This window comes from Macaca nemestrina, chromosome 14 (assembly GCF_043159975.1).
Source record: "Macaca nemestrina isolate mMacNem1 chromosome 14, mMacNem.hap1, whole genome shotgun sequence".
Taxonomy (NCBI): domain Eukaryota; kingdom Metazoa; phylum Chordata; class Mammalia; order Primates; family Cercopithecidae; genus Macaca; species Macaca nemestrina.
Window position 1 is genome coordinate 67,177,381 of NC_092138.1, and position 15,237 is coordinate 67,192,617.

Sequence of the window (15,237 nt, forward strand, 5' to 3'; positions counted from 1 at the left end):
ACCCAGGAGACGGAGGTTGCAGTGAAGCCAGATCAGCCACTGCACTCCAGCCTGGGCGACACAGCAAGATTCCATCTCAAAAAAAAAAAAAAAAAAAGAATGGCATGCCACCTATTCTGTGTGGCCTGCACATAATGCACTAATTCTTAATCCCTCCCTGATCCCAGTGTAAAGTGGAGACACCAGTACATATTCAGCCTCACAGGACTGACTGGTCAGGTCACTCATTTCCAGGCTCACGGCCACCACTCACTGACAACTACAGACCGACTCTCTGCCACCCAGTTCAGGTGCCCAGATGCTAACGCCCCATATAGCCCAGCCCCCGGCATCCTCAGTCGCTCACACAGGAAACCGCTCGCTCCCTACCTCCGTTCCCGGGGCTGCGGCGCCCCAAGCCCGGCGGTGTCTCAGCTTTCCCGGTCCCCGGCAGACGGTGGCCGGGGGGTGGGGGGGCGGCGCGGGTTTCCAGCCGGTGACGTTAGGCCGCTGCACGCCGGAAGTGGCAGCTGAACGGGGGCACTGAGGTGTCGGCCGGCGGGGCAGTGGCCCGGAGTGGGGGGCGGGGGCGTTGGTCATGTTTCCCTTCGGGCCTCATAGCCCTGGAGGGGACGGATCGGCCGGAGCCGGGGCTGAGGAGCCGGCGCCCCACGAGGGGCAGGCAGCAGCCACTAGGCCGCCCTCGCCGCTACATCCCGGGGCTGATGCGACCCATCCCCCTCCACCCGCCCGGAGCCCTCGCCGCCCCGGCGCCCCATCGCTGTCCCCGGCCCCGCGCTCCGGAGAGCTCGGGCTGCCCGGAGCTCCTGATTCCTCGGCTGCCTCCGCCCAGGGAGAGCCGTCACCGCCCTCCCCTCCGCGCCGGCGGCCCGGGCCAGACTGCAAGGCCGAGAGCCGGGGCCGACACGGCCTCTGCGCGGGCCTGGGCGGCCCTGGCGCCAGGCTGTTCGGGTGGCTGAAAGAGCGCAGCCTGGGCCGCGGGCTGTTCGTGGACCCGGCGCGGGACAATTTTCGCACCATGACTAGCCTCTACGGTTCCATCCACCCCGCGGACTCGGTGTACCTCAGCACCCGCACCCACGGCGCCGTCTTCAACCTGGAGTACTCGCCCGACGGGTAAGCGCGGCCCCTCGGAGGGCGGGCGCCCGCCTCCGCCCGGCTCAGCTGCCAGCGGACGGCAGTCCTGGGCTCGCTCCCCCGGCCCGGGCCGAGGTTAGCAAGGCCGTTTGGAGCCACTGGCCTTCGTGCCTCCTGGCACTTTCTGAAGCGCATTCTCGCCCCTTGGAACCCCCAGCCCAGCTTTTTGAGGCAGGAAGGCGGGGCCCCACTTGCTCGCCTTCAGGACGTGGGCTCCGTGAAGGAGAAATGCCCGAAGCCACACAGCGGACCTGTCAGAGCCAACCCACAACTAGGGCATTCTGGGACACAGTAGGTGCTCAGTACATACATTTTGAATAAATGTCCACGTTCTCCCCATCCTAGGCTCGCGTTTTCCCACCTAAACCTCTGTCGGGGTAGGAAGGCTGTAGATTCCTTGCACTCTGTACCTGAACTTGCCATGATGGGACAAGTGCGTCGTTTGCTCAAGGAAGATACAGTACTAAGACACTGTAGAGACGTGGCTCTCATGATTTGGGTCATTTGTGAAGTCTCCAGGCTAGACTACAGCCTTTTTCTTGGCTGATTAAATATTTATTGTATGGCTTTGGTTTAACAGGAAGTTTCCAAAATCGTATCTATTTAAAACTTTCTTGTCAGTACACAAGTCCGCCATCAAAAGAAAAAATTTGCACAGTTCCACCATGAGGTGACATAGTTAATGTAATTCTTATCCCATCAAAGCCTCTCGGTTGCTGGTTGTTTACCCAGGTGTTCATTCATTCATTCTCTCATTCGGCGTGTATTTGTTGAGCACTTGCTGTGTTCCAAATGCGGGAGTAACCGTGCTGAGCAAAACCAGCTAATGGCACTGTTTTCATTGAGCCTGGGACTTAATGGTTCAACTAGATAGTAGACAGCCTTACTAAATAATGCATAAAATATATTTGTTAATTGAGATAAAGTCTTGAAGGAACCTGTTAAGGACTCTGTGTTCACGGATTCCCTGAGGAAGTGACACCTAAATCAAAATCAAAAAAATGAGTAGGAAATAAATTAGTCAAGATAGGGTTGGTAAAGGGATACAGTATTTCAAATGGAGATGATTGGTATGTCAAAGGTCGTAGAAGGGCAGCATGTCATGTTACAGAAGGTTAAAAGAATAGGTTTACAAAGCAAAAAAAGTTTACTGAAGAAAGACCTAAAGTTGCTAAGGAAGGAGCAAAGGAATAGAAGCAGGAATTACTGTGCACAAGTAGACTCTCTTCCATTTCAGTGATGCAAGTGCTTCCTAATCACATGTGGTGCTGGGATCTCGGGGGTCTCAACAGCAATTGGTTGGAGCATGTAGTAGTGGATGCACACCTGAATAAGGTGGAAAACTGGTGAGAGGAGAAACTATTTTGCTGAAACTTATTCATGGAACCTCGCAGCCTCCTTCCTTCAGCCAAGCCCTATTCCTAAAGTTTCCCTCAAAACACTAACAGTCTGTTCTCAAATATTGAATTTCTCTCTTCATATCCCGGCCCCTTTCCTCCCAGCCTCCTACCGATACTTTCAGGAATTCAGAGGTAGCTATTTCTACTTTTTGGATGTGGGATTTTAGGTGGGAGTATAATGAGAAGAACAGATTTTAGAGCTGTAAGAATAAGGGATATATTGCTTAAAGTTTTTGTTTGAATCTAGAATGCATTTTCTCATAACAGTTTTGTAAAAGTTGGTTAGGAACTCTTGCACTTAATTCAATAATTTTAAATTACACAATTAACATATATGCTCATTGTGTAAAACCTAGACAATAAATGAGCAAAAAATACCCTAAACATCGCTTATGATCCCAGAGATTAAATGGATATTTAAGGAAATTTTTACTTTGTGTATGTTTATTTTAATATAAACATGGAATCAGTGTTTTGTAGCTTGCTTTTTTCCTTACAGTATATTGTGAACTGCTTATGTTAATAAATATATTCCTACAACATTATTTAACATTTTTCATTAGTTTAAATAAAACCTCTTTGAACAAATATTTTGTATTTATATCTTTAGGATAAATCCCTAGAATGAGTTATTGTTATGAAGATTTTTATACCTATTGTTAAATTGCCCTCTGCAAAGATCATACTAATTCTCATTACTATATTCTGATTCCTACATTCTAGACACATATGGAAGTGCCTGTCTCCTCATACCCTTGGCAACACTGCATACTGCCGTTCTTTTTCATCTTTATCAGGGTGATGAGTGGAAATACTTCAGTGTTTTAATTTTTCAGTCTTCTTACTTCATCTAGTATGCCCTACATTTGTGCAGGACTGAAAGTAATTTTACAGATAGATGACATATCTGTGTTAAAGGAGATAATTTATCATATCCTTCAGTTAAATAAGAGTTAAATCAGCTTACCGGGTAGCTTAACCACTGTTACCTACAAGGACTTCTCAATACAGAGAAGGAGGGGGTGACACAGAATGTAAAAATTAAAATTATGAATTTAATAGAGACCAGAATATAAGGAATTTGGCAATAAAAAAGATAAAAGGACTAGAAGGTATTTTCTAAAGAATTCAAAAAATGTTTTAAGTGATAGAAACATTGTCAAAATAAGTGTATCACCTTCTAAAATGACATTTTGAAAAAGTAAAATTGATAATGTTAATAAATTATAGTATGTCAGACCCTGTCAAGCTGTCCTCCATGAGAACACATTAGGCACAGCTGTAGAGATAATTCACATATTGGAAAATAGAAGCAAAGAAACTAACTAGAATACAGACCTGGAAAACACAGACATTGAAAATATGAAAAGATTTAGTAACATAGAGCATAGAGAGAAAAAGCGTACCATATAGTTAGCCAGAGTTCCTAAAGAAAATAGTCCCACTTTCTTCAGGAACTCTGGCAAACTATATGGTACGCTTATACCATATAAGCGTATCATATGGTATAAGGGAGACTATTTGAAGACATAATAGCTGAGAACTTTCCAGAATTGAAGAACGGCACCAAGCCATGATTTAAGAAGCCCAACAAACCCAAGCAAGAATTCTTTCTAGACCTATTGTAGTGAAACTGTGGGACAATAAATATAAAATCTTAAAAGATAGAGAAAAAAGGGGCAGGGTGCGGTGGCTCACACCTGTAATCCCAGCACTTTGGGAGGCCAAGGTGGGCGGATCACCTGAGGTCAGGAGTTCGAGACCAGCCTGACCAACATGGAGAAACCCTGTCTCTACTAAAAATACAAAACTAGCTGGGCATGGTGGTGCATGCCTGTAATCCCAGCTACTCAGGAGGCTGAGGCAGGAGCATCGCTTGAACCTGGGAGGTGGAGGTTGCGGTGAGCCGAGATCGCGCCACTGCACTCCAGCCTGGGAAACAAGAGCAAAACTCCGTCTAGAAAAAAAAAAGAGAGAAAAAGTCCTCAAAGGAGTAACTATGAGAGTGATAGCCAATTAGTCATCAACCATAATAGAAATCTAGAGACAGTGGTAATTATTTTCAATATGCCAGGAAAAAAACCTCAGTCTAGATTTATACCCAGCAAACACAGGTTCTTTGTCCTTGCCAAGAACAAAGATGAAATAAATACATATTCAGACAAGCAAAGCTGAGTAAGTTTGCCAGCAGACCTTCAATAAAGGAATTCTAAGTTCAGAGAGAAGGAAATTGTTTTCAAACGGAAGGTCTGAGAAGCTAGCAGGAATGAAGAACAAAAAGTGTTAAATATGTATGCACATGTTAATCTGATAATGTCTTTTGGGATTAACAGAGATGGAACAAAAATAGAAGACAATAATAGCATATAAATTATGAAGTGAGGCCGGGTGTGGTGGCTTATGCCTGTAATCCCAGTACTTTGGGAGGCCGAGGTGGGCGATCACTTGAGGTCAGGAGTGTGAGACCAGCCTGGCCAACCTGGTGAAACCCTGTCTCTACTAAAAACACAAAAAAATTAGCCAGGCGTGGTGGCATGCGCCTGTAAACTCAGCTACTTGGGAGGCTGAGGCAGGAGAATTGCTTGAACCTGGGAGGCAGAGGTTGCAGTGAGTGGAGATCACATCACCGCACGCCAGCCTGGGTGACAGAGCGAGACTCTGTCTCAAAGTAAAATAAAAATAAAGGATGAGGTGATATTCTAAGTTTTTATGTTTTTGGGGGGATAATTATATATGTTAACTTTAGGCTTTAATAGGTATTTAAAATTTTCAAGGAACCAAAAGACAAGAAAGATTATAATTTCCAGACTAGTACAAGAAAAAGTACGGAATGAGAAAAAAAATTCCAAAGGAAGGCAAGAAAGGAAAATAAAAAAAGACAAGGTATAATAAATAAAAAGCACAAAGAATAGCTGAAAATAAATCCAAACATTACTAGTTACAATAACTATAAGGTACTAAATATTCCAATAAAAGACAAAGAGTAGCTTGGTGCAGTGGCTCATGCCTATAATCCCAGCATTTTGGGAGGCCAAGGCAGATTGCTTGAGCCCAGGAGTTTGAGACCAGCCTGGGCAACATAGGGAGACCCTGTCTGTACAAAAAGTACAAAAATTAGCTGGTTGTGGTGACGTGCCCCTTTGTCCCAGCTACTCAGGTGGCTGAGGCAGGAGGATCATTTGAGCTCGGAAGGTAGAGGCTGCAGTGAGCCAGGATTGTGCCTCTGCACTCCAGCCTGGGCAACAGAGACCCTGTCTTGCAAAAAATAAAATAAATAAATAAATAAATAAATAAAAGAACAGTACCTCTTAAAATCTTACTCTTAATGGCATTTATAGACTACATTCAGGCCTGCTATTCAGCTGATACTGGTTCAGCTGTAACGGTTGTTAAAATATTGATATATCCATAGTGGTCGAATAGTTACTGCCCCAAGCCTGTTAAGTGTCATCTTAATGCTTCATTGCCTTCCTTGGGACTTCCTTTAGTAACCAATTATATAGCAACTAAAGAGTTAAGAACTGGGACAGCAAGAGGCTGTCAACAAACATCTTACTGGAGAACTACAGGGCAGCACCTATTCTAATTATTACTGACCCATGCCTGGCACCCTCCAACACACACAAAAAAATCCATAGGCCCAGTGACCATCTGGCTTTCCTAAGAGTAGGGTTGCCTACTTTTCTCATGTTACTCTCACATGGCCCCTTTGGGAACTGCAGCCTTGGGAGATCCAGAAAGAAGAGAGCAGTCAAATGAGAGTAATAGTATTGTACTACGGCAGTTATCATCAAAATATATTAATTCTCTTGGCACGGTATACACTCCCATGGCAGGATAGAATCTACAGCAGATGATCGAGGCCTATGGGGATGGTTTATGGATGAATAACTTCTGGGATGCACATCCTTAGTTTAATCATTCTTGTTTAATTTCCCTATTATTTAGATAGGATAAGTGTGCCAACACCCAATGAATACCTGCCTACAGTAGGCATTAATGACACTCACGTTATAAATGAAAATGACTACCAAAGTGCATCTTTTTCTCTCTACCAGACAAATTTAGTTGGGGGAATTAAGAAGCAGAAAGTTTATTAAATGAAGGTTCTATACCCTGGTGTATGCTCTTAACTGCCATGTTACATTACCTCTCACCTGGACTGAGGGATTAGGTTTAATATAATTAAGTATATCAATAAATTATTTTTGTGACTTAGTTATTAATACATTTAAACAAATATTGAATACATGAAACTAACAGCAAGCATTTGAAGGGCTAAAAACATTTTTAAATATACTTATTGTTACTTCAGCAAAAGCCAAAAAGAGGATTCAGCTCCCATAAATAATTCTGTTGATGTTAAGAGTGATTTCTTTTTTTTAGGCCAGGTGTGGCCGCTCACGCCTGTAATCCTAGCACTTTGGGAGGTTGAAGGTGGAGGACTGCTTTAGCTCGAGTTCGAGACCAGCTGGGGCAACATAGGGAGACCTTGTCTCTACAAAAAATTTTTAAAAAGAGTGATTTTTTAAAATGTTATCATGACTACAAGTTACTTAATGACTATAAATTTAACGTGGATATTCTTAGAAGGGCTTTATCTAGTTTCCTATGTCAATATGGTTCAGACAAGGGTATCTGTGTCAAATAAAAGATTATGCCTACAATTTGAAAAATTAATAAATGATTGAAAATTACTAGAATTATTTAATGAACAATTTGAGCTACAATGGTTATCACTTGGTGAGCATTTTAATAATCTATATAGGTTAATTTATTTAGAAAATGTTTTTAAATTTTATTCATGTTAATTTATATTACCATCGAATTTTCTTTTTTTTTTTTTGAGACAGAGTTTCACTCTTGTCGTCCAGGCTGGAGTACAATGGTGCAATCTTGGCTCCCTGCAACCTCCAGCTCTCGGGTTCAAGCAATTCTCCTGCCTCAGCCTCCCAAGTAGCCGGGATTACAGGCATGCACCACCACGCTTGGCTAATTTTGTATTTTTAGTAGAGATGGGGTTTCACCATGTTGGTCAGGCCGGTCTTGAACTCCTGACCTCAGGTGACCCACCCGCCTCAGCCTCCCAAAGAGCTGGGATTATAAGTGTGAACCACTGTGCCTGGCCTGAATTTTTAACCTTTTTGAATATCACACTTCACTGTACATAACAGCTGCTTCATCCTTATTTTTTTCAAACACAAAAGGAACATTTATAAAATTTTCACATATGAGACCACAAGTTTCAAAAGATTAGTATCATACTGAATACAGTTTCTCACTACAATGTGATCACTAGAAGTAAATAAAAAGATAACTAGCTGGCATGGTGGTTCATACCAGTGTTACCAGCACTTTGGGAGGCTGGGGCAGGTGGATCACTTGAGCCCGCGAGTTCAAGACCATCCCTACAAAAAATACAAAAATTAGCCATTTGTGGTGGCTCATGCCTATAGTCTCAGCTACTTGGGAGGCTGAGGTGGGAGGATAACTTGAACCCCGGAAGCAGAGGTTGCAGTGAGCCAAAATCATGCCACTGTACTCCAGCCTGGGTGACAGAATGAGATCCTGTCTCAAGAAAAATATTATATATATTATATAAAGCATATAATATATTATATAAAAATATATTTAATATAATATATATTATATAAAAATATAATATATAATATATATTTAAAAATATAATATATATTATATAAAAATATATTATAATATATTTTTGTTAGTCAAGAGACAAGTATAATTAAAAAGATAACCAGAGGCCTGGCACAGTGGCTCCCACTTGTAATCCCAGCACTTTGGAAGACTGAGGTGGGAGGATCTGCCAGGAGTTCAAGACCAGGCTGGGCAAGGAAGAGAGACTGTCTCTACAAAAGTTTAAAAATTAGCCTGGTGTGGTGGCATGTGCTTGTAGTCCTAGCTACCCAGGAAGCTGAGGCAGGACTGCTCAAGCTTGGGAGTCTGAGGTTGCCACTGCATTCCAGCCTGGGTGACAAATTGAGACTCTGTCTCAAAAAAAACCAAAAAAACACACACAAAAAAACTAGAAAAGTGTCATACATTTTCAAAAAATTTGATAAATTCATGGGTCAAAGGGGAAATTATAATGGAAACTAGAAATGTTCAGAACGAAATGATAATGAAATCATATGTCTCAAAACTTGTGGGATACAAGCAAAGCTGTACTTAGTAGGAAAATTATAGTCTTTAATAAACTGAAAGGAAGATAAGAAAAATTAATGAGCTAAGAGTATTCATCTCAAGAAAGAGAATAGCAAAGTTATCTGCAAATAATAGGAAAATCAATCTAAAGAGAGCAGAAGGAAATACAGTAAAAAAAAAAAATAGAAATTAGTGAAATTTTAAAAACCAATAGAAATACTGAATAGGGACAAAGTTTTGTCTTTGAAAACACTTATAAAAATGAAAAACATTCATGATACTGAGAAAATGCACAGACAATATTCAGAATAAAAAGGGGGACATAGATCGCCACTGTGACTCACACCTGTAATCCTAGCACTTTGGGAGGCCGTGGCAGGTGGATCACCTTAGGTCAGGAGTTCCAGACCAGCCTGGCTACAATGGCGAAGCCCTGACTCTACTAAAAATACAAAAATTAGTCAGGCGTGGTGGTGGGCGCCTATAATCCCAGCTACTCGGGAGGCTGAGGCAGCAGAATCGCTTGAATCCAGGAGGCGGAGGTTGCAGTGAGCCGAGATTGCCCCACTTCACTTCCAGCTTGGGCGACAAGAGCGAAACTGTCTCAAAAAAAAAAAAAAAAAAAGGGTAGTGGGGGGCGGGGCGGCCAGGCACGTTGGCTCATGCCTGTAATCCCAGCACTTTGGGAGGCCGAGGCGGCTGGATCACCTGAAGTCAGGAGTTTGAGACCAGCCTGGCCAACATGGTGAAACTCCGTCTCTACTAAAAATACAAAAAAATTAGCTGGGCGTGGTGGCAAACGTCTGTAATCCCAGCCACTCGGGAGGCTGAGGCAGGAGAACTGCTTGAACCCGGGAGGCGGAGGTTGCAGTGAGCCGAGATTGCAACACTATACTCCAGACTGGGCAACAAGAGCAAAACTCCGTCTTAAAAAAACAAAAAGTTGGGGGGACAATTTTATATGCAAGAGGTAGATGGTTTGGACCAAACTTCCAACTGAGAATAATCAGAAAAGCTAGAGGAAATATTAAATATTTAATGTAAGATATAGAAAGCTTATGTTTGAGGGGATTAGAGCATTATCAGGGCAATGAAGATATTGCAGGGTCAAGTTCTACAAAATAGGAAAGCCAGTGATGTGAGCCCAGCATTTGAGCTCACTTTTCTGAGAGGCATCTGTCAATCTCAAAAGCAGCAGCAGCAGCAATGAGGCTGAATGGTATTTCTTTTTTCTTTTTCTTTTTTCTTTCTTTCTTTTTTTTTTTTTGAGACGGAGTTTCAGTCTTGTTGCCCAGGCTGGAGGGCAGTGGCGCGATCTCGGCTCATGGCAACCTCCACCTTCCGGGTTCAAGAGATTCTCCTGCCTCAGCCTCCGGATTAGCTGGGATTACAGGCGCCCGCCACCACGCCCGGCTGATTTTTTTTTTTTTTTTTTTTTTTTTTTTTTTTTTGAGACGGAGTCTCGCTGTGTCTCCCAGGCTGGAGTGCAGTGGCCTGATCTCGGCTCACTGCAAGCTCCGCCTCCGGGGTTCACGCCATTCTCCCGCCTCAGCCTCCCAAGTAGCTGAGACTACAGGCGCCCGCCACCACGCCCGGCTAGTTTTTTGTATTTTTAGTAGAGACGGGGTTTCACCATGTTAGCCAGGATAGTCTCGATCTCCTGACCTTGTGATCCACCCGCCTCGGCCTCCCAAAGTGCTGGGATTACAGGCTTGAGCCACCACGCCCGGCTGATTTTTGTATTTTTAGTAGAGACGGGCTTTCTCCATGTTGGTCAGGCTGGTCTCGACCTCCCGACCTCAGGTGATCCGCCCGCCTCGGCCTCCCAAAGTGCTGGGATTATAGGCGTGAGCCACTGCGCCTGGCCTCTGAATGGTATTTCAAATGGATTTATGGGTGGGATAGATGAGATTACAAGAATCGCAATTTAGGTTTGGCATTGAAACTCCTCTCCCCCCACCCAATATACCCTAGGAGTAAAGGTGAATCAAGACTAAAGGTCAGCTTTGAATCATCTCATTCCCTAGGTAGATTAAGAAGACCTCAGATTGCCGGCACCTGTACTCTAGCTTACTTGCCACAATTAAATAGGAATCTTCTATGCAAGAAGAAAATATGCAGCTGAGTGCCCTGTCTTACACCTTTAATCCGAGTTCTTTGGGAGGCTGAGGAGGGAAGATTGATTGAGGCCAGGAGTTGAAGACCAGTCTAAGCAACACAGCCAGAGATCCCATCTCTGCAAAAAATTTAAAAATTAGCTGGGCAATATGGTGTGCGCCGGCCATCCTAGCTACTCTGGAGGCAGAGGTGGGAGGATTGTTTAAGCCCAGGTGTTTGAGGTTACAGTGAGCTATAATCACACCACTATACTTCAGCCTGGGTGACAGAGCAAGACCCTGTCTCTAAAGAAATTTTAAAAAAAGATAATATATCATTCAGTGCTTTAAATTATCCCTGTAATTTTTGTATACAGTGACGAGCACTCATACAAGGAGATTCGTTGTCTGAAAAGCCAAGAAAATCAGCAAACAATAGAAATAGACCCACAGGAGATCTGACATTAAAACTATTTAATATGTTCAAAAAAAGTACAAAAATTAGCTGGTTGTGGTGACGTGCCCCTTTGTCCCAGCTACTCAGGTGGGACAATTATTAGATGGAGAAATTTAGCAGAGAACTAGAAGCTATAAAAAGAAAACCCTAGAACTAAAAAGTACAGTAACTGATAAAAACTCTGGATGATTTAACAGCAAACTGGACACAGCTGAAGGATTTGTGAACTTGAGAATAGATGAGAAAAAAATATACAGAATAAAGCTTAGATTTACCAAAATGGGACACAGACTGAGACATGTCGTAAAATACAGGGAAAAGATCTTATAAATATAAATGGAGTTTAGAAAGATATTAAAGAGAATGGAGATAAATCAATATTTGAACAGATAATGGATAAGTTTTAAAAATTAACAAAACACACTGTAGATTAAAGAAGGGCTATATATCTCAAGCAAGAGAAAGACAAAAAAAGTAGGCCAGGCATGGTGGTGCACCCCTGTAATCCCAGCACTTGCGGAGGCTGAGGTGGTTGGATCTCTTGAGCTTGGGAGTTTGAGACCAGCCCGGCCAACATAGGAAAACCCTGACTCTACAAAAAAATACAAACAAAAAAATTAGCCGGGTGTGGTGGCATGCGCCTGTGGTTCCAGCTACTCAGGAGGCTGAAGAAGGAGGATCATTTGAATCTGGGAGGTTGAGGCTGCAGTGAGCTGGGATTGCACCACTTCTTTGCAGCGCCACCACACTCCAAACCTTCTGAAACAACTGCTTCAAAAACAAAAAAACCTTCCAACTGCTTTAAAAACAAAAACAAAAATCCCTCCCAACTGCTTCGAAAACAAAAAAAAAAAAAAAAAAAGAAAGAAAGATAAAGCTACACTTAGCTACAAGCGTAAAGCTGTTAAAACCAAAATAATACATATACATGCACAAAGACAATCTTAAAAGCAGCTAGAGGAAAGAGATGGATTACTTTCAAAGGAGGCTCAAAAAGACAGTTAATTTCACTGCAGAACAATGGAAGTCAAGAGACAAAGATATTTCCAGACAAATATTGAGATAATTTGCCACTATCAGGTCTACACAGAAACAGATAACAAAATTATTCTTTAGGAGGAAGGAAAAAGGTGGAAGACCAGAGGTACAGGAAATAATGAAAAGAACAAAAAGTAAATATGCTTGTAAATCAAAATGAATGTTAACTTTTTTTTTCTTTTTTTTAGACAGAGTCTTTCTCTGTCATCCAAGCTGGAGTGCAGTGGCATGAACACTGCTCACTGCAGCCTTGACTTCCCGGGCTCAAGTAATCCTCTTGCGTCTGCCATTTGTGTAGCTGGGACCACAGGCACACGGCCGCATGCCTGGTTAATTTTTTTATTTTTTGTAGAGACAAGGGGTCTCAGTTTGTTGTCCAGGCTGGGAATGGTATAAAACAATGAGAACTTTTAGTAGAGTATTAAATTTATATATAATTATACCTAAAAAATTAAATATTAGGAAGGGTTAAAGGAAGGTGAACTGAGCTAAGGTTCTTGCATCATCCAGGAAGTAATAATTTTGTACTTCACTTTAAAAAGTTGATGCATGACGTTAGCTCTTTAGATATTCGCTAAAAGAATAGTAAAAGAATATATTTAACATACTACATAGTGTATGGGGAGATATCAATAGCAAATATATATTCTTAGAGATGGGATATTGCACTGTTGCCCAGGCTGGAGTTCATTGGTGCTGTCACAGCTCACGGCAACCTCCAACTCCTGGGCTCAAGCAATCCTCCCGCCGTCTCCTGGGTAGCTAGGACTGCAGCCATAAGCCACTATGCCTGGCCATTTTATTTTTTTATAGAGATAGGGTCTCCATGTGTTGTGCAGGCTGATCTCCAACTCATGACCACAAGCTATCCTCCTGCCTTGGACTCCTAAAACACTAGGATTACAGGTATGGGCCAATGTGCCTGGCCAAAAAAATGTTTAAAGCAACTGAAAAGGGACATAGAACAGACAGGACAAATGGAAAGTAAATTGTAAGGTGACAGATTTCAACTCAAAGATTGCTAGTAGTTACATTAAATGTAATTTGAGACAATGATTGTCAGATCAGATTTTTGAAAACTGCTTACAAAAGACATAACTGAAATGTAAGGATACACAAAGTTTTAAAGTAAAACGATGTCAAGGCATACCATTGCTAGCATTAACTAAATGAAAGTTGGTGTGCTGTGTTAATATCAGACAGCACAGAAAGCAAATTCATACAATTTCCAAGCATTGAGATTGAGCAATTTGTTTTTCAGTGAAAATTCAGGAAATAAATAACTAGAAAATCTCTTTATTTTTGGAAATGCTCTTTTAAATAACTTGTGAGTCAAAGAAGAAATCACAGTATAAATTATAAAATAGTTGAAACTGAATGACGAAAACACTATCAAAATTTATGCAATTGCAGCTAAAGCCATGTATAGAGGAAAATCTTAGATCCCTAAATGCAGATATTAGAAAAGAAGAAAGGCTGAAAGTCAATAAGCTAAGTAAGCATCCATCTCAAGAACGCTGAAACAGAACAACAGATTATACCCAAAGAAGGTAAAAAGAAGGAATAGAGATCAGAGTGCAATTGAACCACTTTGAAACTGTTTGTCACTATCTTTTTTTCTTTTTTCTTTTTCTTTTTTTTTTTTTTTTTTTGAGACAGAGGCTCACTCTGTCACCCAGGCTGAAGTGCAATGGCACGATCTTGGGTTACTGTAACCTCCGCCTCCCAGGTTCAAGCGATTCTCCTGCCTCAGCCTCCCAAGTAGCTGGACTTACAGGTGTGTGCCACCACACCAGCTTTTTTTTTTTTTTTTTTTTTTTTTGTATTTTTAGTAGATATGGGGTTTCACCATGTTGGCCAGCCTGGTCTCAAACTCCTGACCTTGTGATCCGCCTGCCTCGGCCTCCCAAAGTGTTGGGGTTACAGGCGTGAGCCACCGTGCCCAGCCTTCAGTTTTTTTTTTTTTTAAGAGACAGGGTCTTGCAGTGTTGCCAGGCTGGTCTCAAACTCCTGGGCTCAAGTGATCCTCCTGCCTCAGCCACCCAAAGTGCTGGAATTATAGGTGAGAGCCCCTGTGTCTGGCCATTAAAGTTTAAAAATAGAAACAAGATATTGTGAACAACCTCATGCCAATAAAATTCTAAAGTTCAATGAAATAGGCTAATTCCTAGAAAAGTAGAAATTACCAAAACTGACATTAGTAAAAGATTAGAAAGCCCAAGTAGTACTGTAACCAATAATACTGCATCAGTAGTTAGGTCTATATGGCTTTACAGACTAGTACCACCAAATTTACAAGAAATAAATAATCCCAATTTACGTAAACTATTCCAGTGTATAAAATAACAAGGGCCAGTCTTAACTCATTCTGTGATGTTAGCATACACGTTATACCAAAATCTGACATGAATAGCACAAGAAAGCAAAATTACCATACAATTTCACTGAAGAATAAAGATAGAAAAATCATAAACAAAGTATTAGTCAACTGAATCTAGCAATGAGGTAAAAATAAAAGACTGATTTGAAATTAGAAAGTAAAGTAATGTAAACAACTACATTAATATATGAAAGGAAAAATATAGGAATATCTCAATAAATGCTGAAAAATCTCTTATACAGTTTGACATATATTCATGAAAAGAAAGCTTAGCAAAATTGAAACAGACCTTTCCTTAATCTAATAGTAGGAATCTGCCCAAAAACCCTACAGCAAACATTGTACTTAATGATGAAATATTGTATTCTTAAAGATCACGAAAAAGATGAATGCCTGCTATTAACATTTCTATTCAACATTGTTCTGAAAGTCCTAGTCAGTATAACAAGGAAAAAGAGAAGGAAACAGGTTTTTAAAAAGAACAGGCTGGGCATGGTGGCTTATGCCTGTAATCGCAGCACTTTGGGAGGCCGAGGCGGGTGGATCACCTGAGGTCAGCAGTTC

General features: G+C 41.8%; 2 protein-coding genes across 3 annotated transcripts in view; one reads left to right on the forward strand and one right to left on the reverse strand.

Moving 5' to 3' along the window:
• Positions 1 to 579, reverse strand: part of LOC105477170 (exosome component 3) — a 36,728-nt gene extending 36,149 nt beyond the window's left edge. The window contains exon 1 of the mRNA XM_011733550.3: positions 370 to 579. Coding sequence (XP_011731852.2) covers positions 370 to 579 — 210 coding nt within the window. The remainder of the gene's footprint in view (positions 1 to 369) is intronic.
• LOC105477169 (DDB1 and CUL4 associated factor 10) overlaps positions 578 to 15,237 on the forward strand; it is a 65,917-nt gene continuing 51,257 nt past the window's right edge. For both annotated transcript variants that reach the window (XM_011733545.3, XM_011733546.3), the window contains exon 1: positions 578 to 1,116. In XM_011733545.3, the coding sequence (XP_011731847.1) occupies positions 578 to 1,116 (539 nt within the window). The remainder of the gene's footprint in view (positions 1,117 to 15,237) is intronic.